Source organism: Sapajus apella, unplaced genomic scaffold (genome assembly GCF_009761245.1).
Source record: "Sapajus apella isolate SASKATOON/1434 unplaced genomic scaffold, GSC_monkey_1.0 scaffold10, whole genome shotgun sequence".
Lineage (NCBI taxonomy): Eukaryota > Metazoa > Chordata > Mammalia > Primates > Cebidae > Sapajus > Sapajus apella.
In genome coordinates, this window is record NW_022436950.1 from 36,172,023 (window position 1) to 36,192,902 (window position 20,880).

Here is a 20,880-nt window from a genome sequence, read left to right on the forward strand (position 1 = left end):
TTGTACTTTTTTTTTTTTTTTTTTTTTTTTGAGATGGAGTTTCGCTCTTGTTACCCAGGCTGGAGTGCAATGGCGCGATCTCGGCTCACCGCAACCTCCGTCTCCTGGGTTCAGGCAATTCTCCTGCCTCAGCCTCCTGAGTAGCTGGGATTACAGGCACACGCCACCATGCCCAGCTAATTTTTTGTATTTTTAGTAGAGACGGGGTTTCACCATGTTGACCAGGATGGTCTCGATCTCTTGACCTTGTGATCCACCCGCCTCAGCCTCCCAAAGTGCTGGGATTACAGGCTTGAGCCACCGCGCCTGGCAATTTTTGTACTTTTAGTAGAGCCAGAGTTCACTGTGTTGGCTAGGTGTGTCTTGAACTCCTGACCTCAAATGATCCACCCACCTTTGCCTCCCAAAGTGATGGGATTACAGGTGTAAGCCACCACGTCTGGCCTCCAACTAGTCTTAAACTCCTTAAAGACCATTATTATGAGTAAGCATCACAGAATTGAACACCTAGGCACTCTTATTAAATGCTTTTTGCCTTTCAATTCATAAGTGAGAAGTAAGTAAGAAGCCCAGAAATCTTGGGCCAGGCACAGTGGCTCATGCCCGTTATCCTAGCACTTTAGGAGGCTGAGGTGGTCAGATCACTTGAGGTCAGGAGTTAGAGACCAGCCTGGCCAACATGGTGAAACCCCATCTCTACTAAAAATACAAAAATTAGCTGAGCATGGTGGTGCACATCTGTATTCCCAGCTACTCAGGAGGATGAGGCAGGAGAATTGCTTGAACCTGGAGGTAACAGGCTGCAGTGAGCTGAGATTGTGCCACTGCATTCCAGCCTGGGTGACAGAGACTTGGTCTCAAAAAACAAAACAAAAACAAAAACACATATCCACTACTCCAATATCTCTCTCCTTCACTTCATTAAATGACAACAGATTCCCCCACCAATTTTATACACACACATGCATAAGTATTTTAAATATACTCTAGTTTATCACAATTAAAAAAAAATTTAACACAATTAAAAAAAAACCTTAAGTTTGTAAAAATTCAAACCATCATTTGGACAAATTTCCAAATCCATAATTCAGACTTCATACTATGAACATTGTTTTCTGGCTCTACATATTTAAAGCATTTTTTTTTTTTTTTGAGACAGGGTCTTGCTCTGTTGACCAGGCTAGAACGCAGTGGTATGATCACAGCTTACTGCAGCCTTGACCTGGGCTCAAAAAATCCTCCCACCTCACCCTCCCAAGTAGCTAGGAACATAGGCACATGCCGCCACACCCAGCTAATGATAGATACAGTGAAGTTCTTCCTCAAAAAGGAAGCCAATTAAGTCAAATAAGGCATATGCATATTCTGTCTCCTTGTCCTTTAATTTCTAAAGTTGCGATCCACTTGTTTCCTGATCAGCCTGGGCACACATGTCCTAGCTTGTAGCATATACTCCTTTCCTTATTTGACATGTTATTGCCTTCCTAGCCTTTTTGCAAGCACTTCCTCCATTCCTTTGTTCTCCATTGTGTTTACCTATTTAGGAAAGTTTTAAGCTTTTAGCCAATCAGGTTTAGTTTGGATTGTGCAGTCTGGCCCCATCCAATGGAGACTGGACACAGTAGTAGAAGCCTCATGTGTTAGGGATAAAACGCCCTCCTATCCTTTGTTCGGGGTGCTCTGGTGGTAATCAGGCTTATAGGCAGCACCCTTCTGCAGATGTAAAATTGCCTTGTTGAGAACTTTGTTTGAGTGATCATTTTCTTTGTGGCTCTCAACTTCTATTTTTAACAGCTAATTTTTAAAGTTTTTATGCCCAGTAGAGATGAGGTCTTGCTATGTGCTCAGGTTGGTCTTAAACTCCTGGGCTCAAGCATTCCTCCCTCTTTGATCTCCCAAAGTGCTGGGATTACAGGCAGGAGATACTATGCTCAGCTTGAAAAATTGCTAATTGTGGTAAAATTTGCATAATGTAAAATTTTCTACATATATATATATTTCATTTATGAGTCCAGAAATACTTTAGCTTCTCCAATTTTTTTTGTACTTGCCAAAAGAAAAATTTTTACAATAAATGATAAACCGAAAGATTAAAAATCTTAGATTCCTGATTTTCACTCCAGGCTAGAAGTACTGCCACCTTTTCTTAAGTGATACATCCTTAATTTTTATTACTTACCTGTGGAGATCTCTTATAGACAGGAATCCTTGTAAGCTTCCTGTGACAATGTATTCTCCAATAACACATATATCTGATACTTGTTCCTTCAGAATTTGAGACCCTAGATACTTGCCATTTATAGAAAACAGATGTAGTGCATTCTTATCCTGTAAAAAATTGAGGAAAATTTAACAATCTCAAATAAAAACTGAGTTTTTATATTACTAGTTAAAACTCTGACTATAACAGAATAATTATTCGGCTTAAAATTCTGGGATAAAAATATGGCTATATTTAAAGACCAAGTATGTAGGCAATATTACTAAAGTGATTTCAAATCAGACTGCCAAGCAAATATTAAATGAGAATTCTCATTCCTCCCAAAGAAGAATTAACATCTTATTCAGCCCTCCACAAAACCCTACATTCTTAAAACAAAAGAAAAAAAAATATTTATTTATTTATTTATTTGGAGACCGGGTCTTGCTCTCGTCTCCCAGGCTAGAGTGAGACAGCATGATCTCGGCTTACTTCAACGTCTACCTCCTGGGTTCAAGCAATTCTCCTGCCTCAGCCTCCCGAGTAGCTGGGATTACAGATGTGCACCACCATGCCCAGCTAATTTTTGTATTTTTGGTAGAGACGGGGTTTCACTATGTTGGCCAGACTGGTCTCAAACTCCTGACCTCAGGTGATCTACCTGCCTCAGGCATGAGCCACCAGGCCTGGCCCCCGAATATTCTTACTTAATATTGAAAAAGCTTAGGCTGAGCATGGTGGCTCATGTCTGTAATCCAAGTGCGTTGGGAGGCCAAACCAGGAGGATTGCTTGAGTCCAGGAGTTTGAGACCAGCCTAGGCAACATAGGGAGACCTCGGCTCTACCAAAAATTTAAAAAAACTAGCCAGGTGTGGTGGCACATGCCGGCAGTCCCAGCTACTGAGGGCGCTGAGGTGGGAGGATCACTTGAGCTCAAGAGTTAGAGGCCAAAGGGAGCTATAATTGCATCATTGCACACCAGCCTAAGCAATAGAATGAGATTCTATCTCAAAAAAATAAAAAATAAGGACTGGCATGGTGGCTCATGTCTGTAATCCCAGCACTTTGGGAGGCCAAGGCAGGCGGATCCCCTGAGGTCAGGAATTTAAGACCAGCCTGGCCAACACGGTGAAACCCCACCTCTACCAAATATACAAAAATTAGCTGGACATTGTGGCATGTGCCTGTAATCCCAGCTACTCGGGAGGCTGAGGCAGAAGAATTGCCTGAACCTGGGAGGCGGAGGTTAAAATTAGCCGAGATCGCACCATTGCACTCCAGCCTGGGCAACAGAGTAAGACATACACACAATCAATCAATCAATCAACCATGATGTCACTGAAAGGAAACAAACATAAAATTGAGGGCTTGTTTATTTATACCCTGCCTTATGCAAAAGGAATTTCAGTTGGCTATCATTTCCACTTTCCGATTAAGCTTATAAAATCTTATATAATCAGAAATTATGTTGAAATCATATATTACACAGGTCAACAGAAATCCCGAAAATAAAATACTAATGTGAGGCTACGATTGTGGAAGATGTCCATCTAATGTTATTAAACGAACAACTGAATGATGAATGAAAAACATCTTCTTTAAAATGGTGTTCTATCTTTCTTCAAAAAACCTCATCTATAATGTGGGAGGGAACAATACGCTATTAGGAGTCTACCTCTATTGCATGAAAGGTCATATACCTTGAGGGTGGTCTTTTCCTCATTGCTGGAGTAGATAACAATATGTCCTTCCCAAGATATAGCCAAATTGGGAATGGTTGGGAACGGTGAACTTTCACAAGGTGGTCGTAACGTCCTCATGTACTGACCTTTCTGAATGGTATGTATAATCACAGTTCCATCCTACACACAGAAAATTCCAGAAAATGAAAAAGACAAAGAAAAAAAAAACAGCAAAAAAGAATAAAAGTAGAATGGGCCAGATAAAGAAATGTGGAAAAGGAACTGAGAAAATGATTATTCCATCAAGAATATATGTACCTTAGGAAAAATTCCCACCTTGAAATTTCAAATCGTATTTTATTTCCTAGAATGCCCTCTTGCCTTAAATAATAAAACCAATAAAATCCCAAAATAGCATTCAGTTTTTTCTTTCTTTTGCAAAGTCCTATACAAATATGGTATATTTCAATATTTTTATCAATTGCTCTGAAAAACTTTTTAGTTATAAATGTTGCTAATAAATTTGTAGATAAAATAATTAGTATTTCTTAAAGGTGAAATCTTACCCTCGATCCTGACACCGCCATGTCTAGCTCAGTGCTGATGCTGACACTCAATACCTCATCGGTGTGTCCATAAAGAATCTGAAAAGGTTTAGATGCTAAGCCCACAGGAACACCTCCCTAATAATAAAAGAGAAAAGCAAAGGTAAAGGTGGCTTTGTTTCCTGTTTTTCACAAGGTTCATATTGCATTTAAATGTTCTAATCACAAACTAACATTGCAACTAGTTACAACCACTGAGTCTATTCATAGTAGTACTTATTCTTACAGTACCACTTGGATTTCTGAATTATTCTCCAACTTGAAGTTCAAAAACTTAAATTGTAGCAATGTTGACAGTCTTGGATTAATTTTTCCAAGTATGTTATTTCCCCTTTTAATCTACAGATTTATTCTTCCTTAACTTCAAATAAACTTTTTGTGTTATATCTCTGAATAACTTTAGTTTTTTGAGACAGGGTCTCATTCTGTTGTCCAGGCTTACTGTATCCTTAACCTCCTGGACTCAACTGATCTTCCCACCTCAGCCTCCCTGAATAACTGGGACCACAGGCATGTGCCATCATGCCTGGCTAATTAAAAAAAAAATTTTTTTGTAGAGATAAGGGGTCTTGCCATGTTGCCCAGGCTGGTCTCGAAATCTTGGGCTCAAGCAATTCTTCAGTTTCAGCCTCTCAAAGTGCTGTGATTATAGGCATGAGCCACCACGTCTGGCTGAATAATTTTTCCATTTATTCGGATTGCTATTTCAGGGACATAAATTACCTTTATGCTGACTGTCTTTGATTTTATAGTTATCATTCTTTCTCTAAGTTCTTTACAGTTATCTTTTTATTGGCTCTCACTTTGATTACATCTTTTTTTTCCATGCCACTAATTTGGTTTTTAGCCACATCAAATCTCTTTCTTCTTTCTGCTTCAGGTTTATTTATGTTTGTACCTGTATTTTTTTATAGGTCTTGGCTGTAGCCTTTTAAAAAAAACATTTGTGAGGCTGGGTGTGGTTGCTCACACCTGTAATCCCAGCACTTTGAAAGGCCAAGGCGGGTGGATCACAAAGTCAGGAGTTCAAGACCAGCCTGGCCAATATGGTGAAATCCCACATCTACTAAAAATACAAAAAATTAGCTGGGTGTGGTGGCGCATACCTGTAGTCCCAGCTACTCATGAGGATGAGGCAGAAGAATCACTTGAACCAGGGAGGTGGAGGTTGCAGTGAGCTGTGATCACACCACTGCATTCCAGCCTGGGCAACTCTGCAAGACTCCGTCTCAAAAAAAAAAAATTTGTGGGTACGCAGTAGGTATATATATTTACGGAATATGTAATGGTATTGGTTTTAATCTCAGCTTGATTCTTCTGCAACCTTCATTTACATCTTATGATGCTATTTTATAATTTCATCTTTATCTTCCATTTTATTGAACTGTTTTTCTTATGTTTTCCTAACAACACAATTGTATTGCAAAAAAATTGCTCTTTGAATTATTGTCCAGAAGATTCTTTCTTCATGTCTTTAGCATGCTTTGTCATTAGCATACAAATAGTTGTATATTATTTGTTTTATCTGAATAGTTGCTATTTGTATATGTGATTATCCTAGACAACTCTGCCCAGACATTCTACCTGTTCCATACAGTGTACATTAATTTCCCTTGATATTCTGCTACCTGTGACAAATTTGTCTTTTCCTGTGAATAACAGTCTGAGTGATTAGTGCGCTATATTTAACTTATAAAAAACTCAGGTAATTCCTACACTATGGAAGTAATTCCAGTTCTAGAGAAAGAGGAGCCCTTCTTGAATTTATTTGGTAAAGACTGAGTATCCCCATACAAAACATGATAAAGATAGAACAAAAAGATCTATTTTACTTAAGAATAGAGAAATCGGCTGGGCGCAGTGGCTCAAGCCTTTAATCCCAGCACTTTGGGAGGCCGAGGTGGGTGGATCACCTGAGGTTGAGAGTTCAAGACCAGTCTGAGCAACATAGAGAAACCCTGTCTCTACTAAAAATACAAAATTAGCTGGGTGTGGTGGCACGCGCCTGTAATCCCAGCTACTCAGAAGGCTGAGGCAGGAGAATCACTTGAATCCAGGAGGTAGTGGTTGCAGTTAGCTGAGATTGAACCATTGTACTCCAGCCTGGGCAACAAGAGTGAAACTCCATCTCAAAAAAAAAAAAAAGAAAGAAAGAAAAAGAGTAGAGAAATTATTAAAGTACTAGCTAATAAGATACAACAGTAAAGTGTAATAGCAATACAATATGCCATAAATTATGTGGGTTTATTATAAAAATTCAAGGATGGTTCAAACCTAGGAAATTTCTCAACATAATACATTATTATCAAGAAAAAGAGAAAAACCATAAATAAGATAAACTGGGAAAAACAGCTGTAAAGAACATTATGGGAATATAAAATTAGAACATAGACTGTTGATTAGCTAATGGTATGGTATAAATGTTAAGCAGTCTGATGTTGATAACTTCACTGGGGTTATGTATAAGATTGTCTTTATCTTAGAAAATACACATTGACGTGTTTAGGAATAAAGGAACATGGTATCTCCAACTTTCAATGGCTAAAAAAATAAGATGCTGTAAGATGGAGATACTAAAAGTGACTGCTAAGACACATGATACAAAATATACTATATTTTGCCAATTTTTTACAAGTTTAACATTTGATTAAAACTATAAAGTTATCAACATAAAAAAAAATAGAAGGACGCTAAATACATAAATGTGAAAAACACAACTAGTGAAACCTAACAGCAAACACTATACAATCTGAAGGCATTTTCATCAAAATTAGACAAAGGATGCTCATTATAATTTTGCCTACCTTATTGTATTAGCTAATAATGTAATGTAAGAAAACGAAATAATTAGTATATTAGAAGATAAAGCAAATCACTTTTATTTTCAGATCACATGATTGTATTACCTACCTTATTTTAAGAAAATCCAAGAAATACTAATAACCATGAGAGTTGATAAGAGGATTTGGCAAAGTAATTGGATATAAGATAATTGTACAGAAATCAGTCAAATCACTAAAGTTTTTCTTTATACTAGCAATAATCAGAAGTGAAAATGATTTTTAAAACCCCACTAAAAATAGTAATAAAAAATGATAATTATAAGTATGGGATCTAAATGAAAAAGTTAGAAAGAAATTTTATCAAAGGACTTAAAAAGGACCTGAAACAAACATGGAAAGACACTTCGTATTTCTGTAAATAAATAGCTTTAAAAATATGCCAATTTATTCGGAGGCCAAGGTGGGCAGATCACTTGAGCACAGGTGTTCAAAACCAGCCTGGGTAACGTGGCAGAGACAATCATTTGTCTCTACTAAAAATACAAAAACTAGCCAGGTGTGGTGGTACATGCCTGGAGTCCCAGCTACTTGGGAGTCTGAGAAGCGAGGATCGCTTGAGCCTGAGAGGTCAAGGCCGCAGTGAGCCATAATTGTGCCACCGCACTCCAGCATGGATGATAGTGAGAACTTGTCTCAAACAAAACAAAACAAAACACCCCAAAACTCAACCCAAATTAACATATAAATTAAATACAATTTCAGTAAGACTAAAATGGAGTTTTTAAAAAAGAGGGTATGGTTAAAACATAAGTTCATATGTAAGAATAAATACCTACATAAGACTAGCTGAGAAATTACACTTTAAGTGCAAATGATGAAGAGTCTAGAGAAAGATCTAATTCAGTGGGTAAAGGTGACTTACTTAATAATTTATGCTGACATAAATGGCTTCCTATTTAGAAGTAAACAAACCCTTATACGATATAGAGAAATAATTATCAATAAATTAAAGATTATAATATAAGAAATAAAACCAAAAAAATTAGAAGAAAACAAATTTTTTTGAGACAGAATCTTGCTCTTTAGCCCAGGCTGGAGTGCAGTGGCAGGATCTCAGCTCACTGCAGCCTCTGCTTCCCTGGCTCAAGCAATCCTCCCTCCTCAGACTCCCATGTATTGCAGCTAGGACTATAAGCATGTGCCACCATGCTCTGCTAGATTTTTACATGGAAGAAAATTTCTAGATACTTTTTATAAATTTGGAGTGGGAGAAAGCCTGTTAATTAAGACAATGTAGAAAACATAGAAGCTGGCTGGGCACGGTGGCTCACGCCTGTAATCCCAGAACTTTGGGAAGCTGAGGTGGGTGGATCACTGAAGGTTAGGAGTTTGAGACCAGCCTGGCCAACATGGTGAAACACCATTTCTGCCAAAAATACAAAGAAAAAAAGATTAGCCAGGTGTGGTGGCACGCGCCTGTAATCCCAGCTACATGGGAGGCTAAGGCAGGAGAATCGCTTGAACCCAGGAGGCAGAGGTTGCAGTAAGCCGAGATCACGCCATTGCACTCCAGCCTGGGTAACAGAGTGAGACTCCATCTGAAAAAAGAAAAGAAAACAGAAGCTATTTAACAAAAATGATACTTCCTGGACCAATATTATTATGAGAATGCAATAAGGTTGATGAAAACTATAAATCTATAATTTCTAGTAGTCCCACAAGAAAGAACGTAGAAATGTTACTATACTGATAAGACAATAAAAATAATTACTGTTTTCCTAGGAGAGGTAAAAAGGAAGAATCTTTGGAAAGCAATAGTGAATAAGTAATGAATCAGACAGTAAACCTAGGAAAAAGTGTAGTGATTTGGACAGGACAAAATGTGGATAAAAAGAATACAAAGGAGCTCAGTCACTGCCAGAAAACAATTTGATGTCTTAGCAGAAGATTTTGCTAGTATTCTCAGGGTGTATCTCTGATCTAAACCAAGAACATTTAAATATGTGACTACCTGTTGTGTTATTTGCCATATCATACATGTAGTATCTCTGGAACCAGAAATCAAATGCATTCCACAGTAATCTGTAGCCAAGCAAGTCACAATATCTGTAAGAAAAGGAATAAAATAAAATGAAATGCCTCGTTTTGCTAGAATAGAACTTTAAGAGCAATTTTTGTTAATGTTCTAACTATTCCTAAAGCAGTCATACCAAAAGGGAGGAATGTAGGCATTACTGGAAAAGCATTGGGGAAGAGTGACATAGGAAAGCAGCAGTGTCAAAATCATGTTGGAGAGCTCTCTTTGAAATCACCCTTCTTTGGGGATGAGAAGTAGACATGCAGTATGGGGAATGACTACCACAATCTTAGGAGGAGGTTAGATAGTTTGAGATAGATCTCCAGTTAATTTTCATATGCTTCTTTGCTTTCTCATCCGCATTCACCTTCTACTCCCAATGGGAATTGTTATCCTATAAAATATGAGTCCTTAGAAAAACTATACATACTATACTATAAATTCACAATACAAAATATATATTTTTAAACTATAAACAGCTGAGCTAAGTGATATCTTAGAACTGACTGGAACAGAATGGGCAGCAAACTCCATTTTCCTTTCCTGACAGGTTTATAGAAAAAAATCTACTCAATGTTTTATTCTTATATTGAAGACTGAGACACTAAGAAGTAGCAAGTTAAAACTACATTCAAGAATTTTATGACTCTCATGTTTAACTGTTAACATAGTAATAGGGCAGTTGATGTCTTATTAAATGACAGCAGATTTTGCTACCATTTTGTCTTAAAATTCTTACCTTTATCACCCATTAAAAAAAAAAAAACTTAGCCTAATGTTTTCCAGATACTATGAAGCTGTATTAAATATATATGGTGCTTTATTATATCCAAAATACATGAGATACTCCTATAGAAAGCATATATTTATAATCCTACATAATCACAAAGTTCACTCAGCTTCAAAAGTAAAATTTAGTGCTCTTTACAAGGAGCATGTGCTACTTTTATAGTTAAGAAAAAAAAATTGGGGGGTGTTCTTGGAAAAAAGTTAATGCTTACCCATATGCCGGATGATGTGAGAGATAATTTTGCCTTTTGTAAGTGACATCACTTGAATGCTATTATCCCAGTATCCAGCACTGAAGAGCAACTTTGCATCATGTGATACTACAAATAGCTTAGAAGTGACCTCTAGCCCAGGAGCAAAAGGACCATTCATGCTGCGCTGAGTTCTGTAAACACAAATATTAGACTTTTCCTTAAAAGATCACTTACACTCATATAAACTATTCTTTTTAAACATTTCTAAAAAAGAAATAAAAAATTAGTCCCAAATGTCCTATTTGAAATGTCTATTAATAAATGACAGACTTTCAGAAAATGTGTTATCTCACTATAATATTTTTTATAAAATAAGAATATATATAATAGTCTTAAGTGCTAAGCAAAAAAAGTTGCAATCAGTGGAAGTGTGAAAAAAAGCTTCAATCCTGGCTTTCAATGACAACTGAATACAACTGGTGATTTTGTAAATGGCAGCCTTAAAGTTTAAAGGCAAGACAGGATATGCCAGGACTAGGAATATCAGAAATAAACTTAAACCAGGGATGTACTACACAAGGTGATGCATAGGAGATAAATCAAGCAGATAAGTGGGTATCTAACAACACTTATGATGACTGTTCTCCATTCGAACCAAAGCAAGCATGCTGATTTTATCAGCTTCCAAGTGCAATACCTATGAGCTTAGCCAATCTAGATTCTGCAGAAAGACAAGTGATTGCACTTCAGCGTGTATACAGAAAATACACACACAGCAATTCTCATACTCTAGCTATAAAACTTTATTATTCAATATTCATTTGCTGAGAATATGCTTCTTACAAAACATAATAGTACTATGGGGATAAGAAAGAAAAAAAGACATTGCCCCTAATCTTAGGGAGTTGTATTCTAGTTGAGGAAGACAAAGATATGATAACAATTATATCATTATTGTTTTAAAATATATGGTATAATGTGACCCTCAAGACTGAATGTGATTTTCAAATTTTATTTTAATTTTAGTTTTTTTGAGACAGAGTCTCGCTCTGTTGTTCAAGCTGTAGTGCAGTGGCGCAATCTCAAATCACTGCAACTTCTGTCTCCTAGGTTCAAGCGATTCTCCTGTCTCAGCCTCCCAAGTAGCTTGAATTACAGGTGCTAACTACAATGACTGGCTAATTTTTATATTTTTAGTAGAGACGGGGTTTTGCCATGTTGGCCAGGCTGGTCTTGAACTCCTGACCTCGGGTGATCTACATGCCTCAGCCTCCTCAGTGCTGGGATTACAGGCATGAGCTACTGTGCCTGGTCATGAATGTGATTTAACTAGAAAAAAATATAAGCAAACAAATAGTTAGGATAACTCAGTGTAAGGGAAGCACAGCTTTAAGTTAGAACATAACTTTTAAAGATCAAAATACATAGGTTTTATTTTTAAATAAGGTAGAATGAAATTACAAGGAAGTCTATTATTCCTAATGTAATTTATTTCTATAACTGATATTATGGAAATTAAGTTTATATTTAAACCAATATAAATTCAGGACAGAACTTAAAAATAAGGGAAGGCTGGGGAGGGGAGGGAATGGAGAGGGGAAGGAAGGAAGGAAGGAAGAAGAGATAGTTTGATCTCAAAACATTACTTTCAGGGCAAGGAAGGGTGGCTGATGCCTGTAATCCCAGCACTTTGGGAGGCTGAGGTAGGCATATCATTTGAGGTCAGGAGTTTCAGACCAGTCTGGCCAACATGGTGAAACCCGAACTCTACTTAAAAAAAAAAAAAAAAAAAAAAAAAAAAAAGAAAAAAATTAGCCAGAGAATCACTCGAGCCTGGGAGGCAGAGGTTGCAGTGAGTCGAGCTTGTGCCACTGCACTCCAGCCTGGGTGTCGGAGTGACACTCTTCTCAAAAAAACAAAAAACATTACTTTCAGAATAACATGAATCAATTAATCCAGTTGTTTTTTCCTGGCAATAAGGTACCTGGTATAGCTGTTTTGCTTTAAATATTCATTTACTTACTTTGGATTTGTCACAGTTTGATCCTTGATGAATGTAAAGTAATTAGAAATGTTTCTGTCATAAGGCAACCATCCATGGGTTCCAATAACATAATTCATACTTATTGTTATCTGGAAAAGAACATATGAAGACTCAAATTAAATGAAAGATTAAGGAAAGCAGCACAGAATAACCTGGAATAGCCAGATGCTCACATGACACTGGCATTTATCACTCAGGGAATACTGTAAGACTGTTTACTTCAAACACAAAACTCATTAAGAACATTTAAAAATAATTCAAACAGAAAAAGCTCTTTGTTTACCTTTTGTTTTTTGAGCCAGGGTTTCACTCTGGTGCTCAAGCTGGAGTATAGTGACATGATCTCGGCTCACTGCAACCTTCAGGCATGTGCCACCATGCCTGGCTAATTTTTGTATTTTTTGTAGAGACATGGTTTCATCATGTTGCCCAAGCTAGTCTCCAACTCCTGGCCTCTCACCTCGGCCTCCCAAAGTGCTGGGATGACAGGCATGAGCCATCACACTTGGCCTTGTTTATCTTATTGTAAGAAGACTTGTCCAAATTTTTTTTTTTTTTTTTTTTTTGAGATAGGGTCTTACTCTGTCACCTAGGTTGGAGTGCAGTGGGATGATCACAGCTCACTTCAACCTCCTGGGCTCAAGCAATCCTCTGACCTCAGCCTCCTGAGTAGCTGGGACCACAGGCATGCACCACCACGCCTGGTTAATTTTTTGTATTTTTGGTAGACATGGGGTTTTGCCATGTTGCTCAGACGGGTCTTGAACTTCTAAGCTCAAGCAATCCATCTCCCTCAGCCTCCCAAAGTGCTGGGATTACAGGTGTGAGCCACTGTGCTCGGCCCAATTTGTCTTTCTTTAGGAAGATTATTTTTTCTCATGATTTCTCAAAGTTTATTAGCACTTATTAGCTGGCAGTTGGAAGAAATTCAGGCACCAGTCTTACCATAAAAATATAATATATATCATTTAGAACATAAATCAGAAACAGAATTTACAATGGATGTTAAGGTTTCCTTGTAGTGACAGTCATAGTGAGTATAAGTTCTCTTCAAAACAAAAAGCTCTTATCCTCTTGATTATAAAAGTAACAGTGACCTCCCCCACAAAGGAAATTCTGGTAACTTTAAAAAAACACAGGCACTTTGTGAGGCTCAGGTGGGAGGATCACTTGGGCTCAGGAGTTTGATACTAGCCTGGGCAACATGGCAAAACCTGATCTCTACAAATAAATACAAAAATTAGCCAACCACGGTGGTGTGTACCTGCACTCCCAGCTACTCAGGAGGCTGAGGTGGAAGGGTCACCTGAGCCCAGGAGGTCAAGGTTACAGTGAGCTGTGATCGGCATGCCAACCTGGGTGACAATGTTGCCCAAGCTGGTCTTGAACTCCTGACCTCATGTGATCTGCCCACCTTGGCCTCCCAAAGTGCTGAGATTATAGGCATGAGCCACTGTGCCCAGCCTATTTTTGTATATCTTTTTAGATTTTATATTTCTGAACAAACACAATATGTGTAATTCCAAAAATAGGTCAAATTCTGGATCTCTACTATTCACTGTGTTATACTCAATTTTTTATTATTTCTAAATGACAAAATTAAAATAAGACAGATCTAGGTTTGGTCTCTGTGCCAAGGTCCCAGATCCCTTATTCACTATCTGTGTGACCTTGGACAAGTTATTTCCCTGAGTTTTAACTTCTTATCTATAGAAGGGAAATAATTAATAGTGTTTATCTCACAAGATTGTTAGATAATTCAATAAAAATTCATGTTAAATACTCACTAAAGTGTCCTGCATGTACATCTTAATTCTGTATCATTTCTTATCATTATTATAGTCTCACAATAAATTTTAATACAAAATGTTATCCCCTATTTTTCTTATATAAAATTTCCTGGTTATTTTTACATATTTATTCTTCCAGATAAACTTTAGAATTACAGTAACTACATAAAATAAAAGCTGTTTAAACAGAAGTTATGTTTCTATACTTGGTCAAATTAATTCTACAAAAATTTTCTCTATTTTAAAAATGTGTCTTTTTTTTTTTTTTTTTTTGAGACACGATCCAACTCTGTTCTCCAGGCTGGAATGCAGCAGTATGATCATGGCTCACTGGAATCTTGACTTCCAGGGCTCAGGTGATCCTCCCACCTCAGCCTCCCGAATACCTGAGACTACAGTTACACACCACCACGCCCAGCTAATTTTCTGTATTTTTTTTGTAGAGACAGGGTTTCCCCATGTTGCTTAGGCTAGTCTTGAACTCCTGAGCTCAGGCAATCTGTCTGTCTCAGCTTCCCAAAGTGCTGGGATTACAGGCATGAACCACTGTGCACAGCCAAAAAGTGGCTTTTAAAAAATATTTACTTCCATTCAATATCGTGAAAATGGCCATACTGCCCAAAGTAATTAATAGATTAAATGCTACACCCATCAAGCTACCATTGACCTTCTTCACAGAACTGGAAAAAACAACCTTAAACTTCATATGGAACCAAAAAAGAGCCCACATAGCCAAGACAAGCCTAAGCAAAAAGAACAAAGCTGGAGGTATCACACTACCAGACTTCAAACTATACTACAAGGCTACAGTAATCAAAACAGCAAGGTACTGGTACCAAAACAAGAGATATAGACCAATGGAACAGAAAACAGACCTCAAAAGTAACACCACACATCTACAACCATCTGATCTTTTACAAACCTGACAAAAACAAACAATGGGGAAAGGAGTCCCTGTTTAATAAATGGTGTTGGGAAAAGTGGCTAGCCATGAGCAGCTGAAACTGGACCCCTTCCTTACACCTTACACTAAAATTAACTCCAGATGGATCAAAGACTTAAACATAAGACCTAACACCATAAAAACCCTAGAAGAAAACCTAGGCAATACCATTCAGGACATAGGCATAGGCAAGGACTTCATAACTAAAACACCAAAAGTAATGGCAACAAAAGCCAAAATAGACAAATGGGACTTAATTAAACTCAAGAGTTTCTGCACAGCAGAAACTTTTCACTACAGTGAACCGGCAACCAACAGAATGGGGAAAAATTTTTGCAAGCTACCCATCTGACAAAGGGCTAATATCCAGAACCTACAAAGAACTAAAGCAGATTTACAAGAAAAAAACAAACCCATTCAAAAGTGGGTGAAGGATATGAACAGACACTTTTCAAAAGAAAACATTTATGAGGCCAAGAAACATGTGAAAAAATGCTCATCATCACTAGTTATTAGAGAAATGCAAATCAAAAACCACATTGAGATACCATCTCATGCCTGTTAGAATGGTGATCATTAAAAAATCTGGAGACAACAGATGCTGGAGAGGATGTGAAGAAATGGGAACACTTTTGCACTGTTGGTGGGAGTGTAAATTAATTCAACCATTGTGGAAGACAGTATGGCGATTCCTCAAGGACCTAGAAATAGAAACATCATTTGACCCAGCAATCCCATTACTGGGTAGATACCCAAAGGATTGTAAATCATTTTATTATAAAGACACATGCACACGTATGTTCACTGCAGCACTGTTTACAATAGCAAAGACCTGGAAGCAACCCAAATGCCCATCGATGATAGACTGGACAAAGAAAATGTGGCACATATACACCACGGAATCCTATGCAGCCATAAAAAGGATGAGTTCATGTCCTTTGTAGGGACATGGATGAATCTGGAAACCATAATTCTCAGCAAACTGACACAAGAACATAAAACCAAACACCGCATGTTTTCACTCACAGGCAGCTGATGAACAATGAAAAAACATGGGCACAGGGAAGGAAACATCACACACGGGGATAGGCGGTGTGGGGGAAGGCAGGGGGGAGGGGAGGGGAGGGAGAGTAGGGAGCAGGGAGGTTGGGGAGGGATAACACTGGGAGAAATGCCTGATGTAGGTGATGTGGGGATGGAGACAGCAAACCACCATGGCATGTGTATACCTATGCAATAATCCTGCAGGATGTGCACATGTACCCCAGAGCTTAAAGTACAATAAAAAATAAAAACAAAACAAAAAAATTTACTTCCTCCTTCCTCTTTTTTTCTCCCAAGTTGTAATACATATAGACATGACAGTGTGAAAAAGGTAAAAATCAACTTACCAGTAACTCAGGGCTGCCTTGAGACATAAAAGAACGATACTGATTTTTAGGGACAGTGGCCTTTAATAGTGGAATACCATCACTAATCCCCTATAAAATAAAAGAGGTTTAGTGGCTGATTCTGCTCATCTTTATTAGGTACAAATTACTGAAAACTTCTATTTCTTTAAATAAGGATGAATCCTATGATACATCATTTTATTCTCTTGAAGTATATAATCAATTAATTTAAAATTAAGGAAAGGAATCATATACCATGTATACATGGCATACATGAAACTTCTGAAACCCATCACCTTCTGTTCAACTACTCTGCTGTTAAAAAGAGATGTAGATTTCAAAATGCAGCAATCATTTAAAACAGCCAATGATTTAGACATTACCCTAAGTTATACTGACATAAATATAAAGCAGAAAATATGGATCCTATATAAGAACATGTTTCTCAAATAAGACAAATGAGAAAATTGGTCACAATTTATAAAAATTTCCTTTTGGGTCTAAATTTTAAAAAATACATCTAACCCATTAACTGGGGTATTTCCTGAAAGCCACAGTAGTACCACAAAATAAAGACAGCTGTCAGAAAACATCTGCCATTATCTTATAACAATGTGAAAGAGAACAATAATTTGAACTTGGTTCCTTGATGTGACAATAGTTCATAAGTGATACCTAACATTTACTAAGTAAATGATAACATTATTGGGTATGTACTATGTACCAGGTGTTGTTCTAAGAACTTAATAGGAATTAAGTAACAAATTATGAAATTAATTATAATTTATAAATGATTATCTTTTCTCCTCACATTGTGAATTAATCCAGAGAAGAATGACTTCCATTTGAACAAGCTAAATGAAAACGATGCCTGAAAAAAACCCATTTATTAAGCCATTGCTTTCACTACTATGTCTACTTTCTTCATGACTTGAAAACCTATGAAGAGATGATCTACAAAAACCCTTCTCTTTTCATATGAATATATGGGGAAACACCTCTTATGAAGATGAAAAGGGATTAACAAGTTACTGGTACCCAAGGAAATCTATTGTGTTCTTTATACTGACCTAGATACTGAACGTATCCTGGGGAAAGCTACTATGTGACATGGTTGGTACTATGAAGGGCAAATGTCTTGCTGCTGCACCTCCAGATGGAACTTGGAATGTACTATATTACAAAATAAGTCACGAATGATAAGATACAATAAAAATAGTTCTATTGGCACTACAGAATAAATATAGTATAGCATGTCCATCAGATTATGGGTCAAATAGGGTCTCATGTGTTGCTTTACATGCAGTAAAGAGTTAAGGCCTGAGACTGCCATCATTATTATATAAAGGCCTACTTGCAAGGCTGGCCTTTGGTTGGCATCTGGAACCTGGCTGGCAAACAGTTCCTCCTTATACTGACATAAAACTTTCCCTCAATGATAAGGCTCATTACACCTAGACTGTTGGTGCAAATAGTATGGTTTAAGCTAAACACTTGTTTTACTTCTGGAGTATGGAATTTTGGTATGTGCTAGGCAGAGGGATGTATATATACATGACCAGCCTCCAATAAAAACCTTGGGCACTGGGTCTCTACTGAGCTTCTCTGATGACAAAAAATGTGTTTCCACATTTGATTACTGAAAGAATTAAGTATATCTTATGTGACTCCACGAGGAGAAGTCTCTTGGACACTTGTACCTGGCTTCCCCTGCACTTCACACCATGTGCCTTTTCCCTTTGCTGATGTTGCTTTGTATCCTTGCCCTGTAATAAATCTCATGAGCCATGTGTACAACTACCTGTTGAATTCCATGAGAAATGAATTATCAAAAAATTCTATTTTGTAGAGTAATTCTACTACTGTTCTATTTGACTACTCATTCTATCAACTAACAATGTGACTTATTAGGACCTATTTTATATATGAGCAGGCATTATAATTAAGAGCTATTATTTCCATCTACATATCATCTTGACTGTCACAAAAAGCATTTTAAATCAAATTATTTGTTCTTCCTTGTGAAGAAAATGTGAAGTAGATGAAAGAAAGCCAAGAAAAACAGTTCAGACCACCACTTAGCAGCAACAAATCCTATCAAAAATTTTTTTCCCATGGTATTGAATCTGAGAAACACATTGCAGTGGTACTCTAACGCAGGGTTTTACAAACCACAGCCTGAGGGATAAAGCCAGCCCACCGCCTGTTTTGTAGGTGGTGAGTGAGCTAAGAACAGATTTTATATTTTTAGATGACTACATTTTAAGTAGTTATATATGCACCTACAGAATATCTTTGATTTTGCCTTTTGGCCTGAAAAGCCCAGAATAGTTACCAGTTAGACCTAACTCACCGCTGCGTACTTTCCGAATAAGTTATTATTTGAAAGAAGAAAAAGTTTACCAACCTCTCCTGTATTGCAAATACTGTTCTATGTATATCTTCAAACTAATCTTAGCAACTTTTTATCTTTAATTTTCTTTTTGTGAAGGGTGCTATCTGTCCTAACCACATTCACAGGTATGAATGCGTTTTCTAATCACATTCTAAATTTCCCAAAGTAATTCAATACGTATATTTAAACATTTGAGTTTTTTACTTAAACTCTCTCAATTATATCACTAACTATTCCTGTTTTACTTGACTACTCATTCTATCAATTAACAATGTGACTTATTAGGACCTAATTTATATATGATCAGATATTATAATTAAGAGTTATCATTATCTCCATCTACATATCATCTTGATGGTCAAAAAAAGCATTTTAAATCAAATTATTTGTTCTTCCCTGTCAGGAAAATGTGAAGTAGATGAAAGAAAGCCAAGAAAAACAGTTCAGACTACCACTCAGCAGCAAATAAAAGCTTTCAATAAAAATCTTTTAAAAATCCAAGAAAAGTTGATTACGATATAGTTTACTGTCTTAAATTAAATATTATAATCCTTCCTTCCCATTAAATAGTAAAAGAACTTTAAAATGTACAGAATTTAGACAAAACCCTTTGATATTACCAAGTTGGATATTACCTCTATAAAAAATGACTTGAGTTCAGGGAGGTGTTGAAACAGGTTTAGGGTTGAAGTGTCTATTTTGATCGGCTTCTGTACTGCTTCTTCTGCTGATAATCTTGGAGGGTGTGGTTCCTTCAAAATAATTTTAAGGAAAAACAATTCCATATCTATATTATTCATCTCTCTCTGTGTTCCTTCATATACAGTAGGCTCTAGCTACAATGAATTTCATACCATGCATTGTTCACAATTCCAGGCATAGGCTGAGACTATTCTCTTAGCAGAGTTACTACTTTCTCCACTTCTTTGGAAACCCCACTTCTACTTTAAAGTTTTTCTTACTGATATCTCTCCTAAATTTTTAAATCAGAATTTATTATTCTTTTTTATTATTTTCCCTTGGCCAATAATTTATATTTTATTTATAATTTATTTCTTTCCATATTGGATTACATATAGTTGTTTATGGTCTGTCTTCCCCAACTAAGCTACAAGTGCCTTAAAGCTAGAGAAGCCTTATTCATTTTTGGATTTCCATACTAGACCAATATCTTACACATGTTAGATACTGGTAAAATTAAATGTAGTATTCAAAATTCAAAATGTATAATTTGGATGAATCTTTAATTCCTTGAACAAGGTCAAAATGTTAACACTGGCTGGGCACGGTGGCTCACGACTGAAATCCTAGCACTTTGGGAGGCCAAGGCGGGCAGATTATTTGAGGTCAGGAGTTCAAGACCAGATTGGCCAACGTGGTGAAACCATGTCTCTACTAAAAATACAAAAATTAGCCAAGCATGGTGGTGTAGTCACAGCTACTTGGGAGACTGAGGCAGGAGAATCACTTGAACCCGCAAGATGGAAATTGCAGTGAGCCAAGATCGTGCCACTGCACTCCAGCCTGGGTTACAGAGTGAGACTCTGTTTCAAAAAAAAAAGAAAAAGAAAAAGAAAAGTCAATACTAACAGAATTACAGGTACTGCTTGCTGCATTCTTTTCAAATAAGTTATTCTTCCTCAACTTTCATGTCAGAAACACAGAACAGTATCATCTGTTTCAATACCTCCCTGAACTATATTTTCATATAAAAATGAAATAAATGACAAATAAAATGAACATTCCAAAGGCACAGTTAAAAGGCAGAACAGAATTCTATCTAAAGTAAAGTCTTGCATCTCTACAACAAAACACTGATTATAGGCAATAGATGTGAAAGCTATAAGTACTAAAATATTTAGCTTTTAAACCGGGCATGGTGGCTCACACCTGTAATCCCAGCACTTTGGGAGACTGACGCAGGCAGGTCACCTGAGGTCAGGAGTTTGAGACCAGCCTGTCCATGTTGGTCTCAAAACCCTGTCTC

The 20,880-nt window shown here is 37.0% G+C and overlaps 1 protein-coding gene across 13 annotated transcripts in view; it reads right to left on the reverse strand.

Moving 5' to 3' along the window:
- Window positions 1–20,880, reverse strand: part of NBEAL1 (neurobeachin like 1) — a 197,668-nt gene that overhangs the window by 7,437 nt on the left and 169,351 nt on the right. For 12 of the 13 annotated variants that reach the window (XM_032278592.1, XM_032278593.1, XM_032278591.1 and 9 more), the window contains 8 exons: window positions 19,529–19,645; window positions 16,499–16,588; window positions 12,354–12,463; window positions 10,349–10,521; window positions 9,282–9,376; window positions 4,449–4,565; window positions 3,901–4,062; window positions 2,180–2,328 (listed from right to left, as the gene is read on the reverse strand). In XM_032278592.1, the coding sequence (XP_032134483.1) occupies window positions 2,180–2,328; window positions 3,901–4,062; window positions 4,449–4,565; window positions 9,282–9,376; window positions 10,349–10,521; window positions 12,354–12,463; window positions 16,499–16,588; window positions 19,529–19,645 (1,013 nt within the window). Of the gene's footprint in view, window positions 1–2,178; window positions 2,329–3,900; window positions 4,063–4,448; window positions 4,566–9,281; window positions 9,377–10,348; window positions 10,522–12,353; window positions 12,464–16,498; window positions 16,589–19,528; window positions 19,646–20,880 lie in introns of all 13 variants that reach the window. The other variant, XM_032278595.1, reaches the window with a different exon arrangement.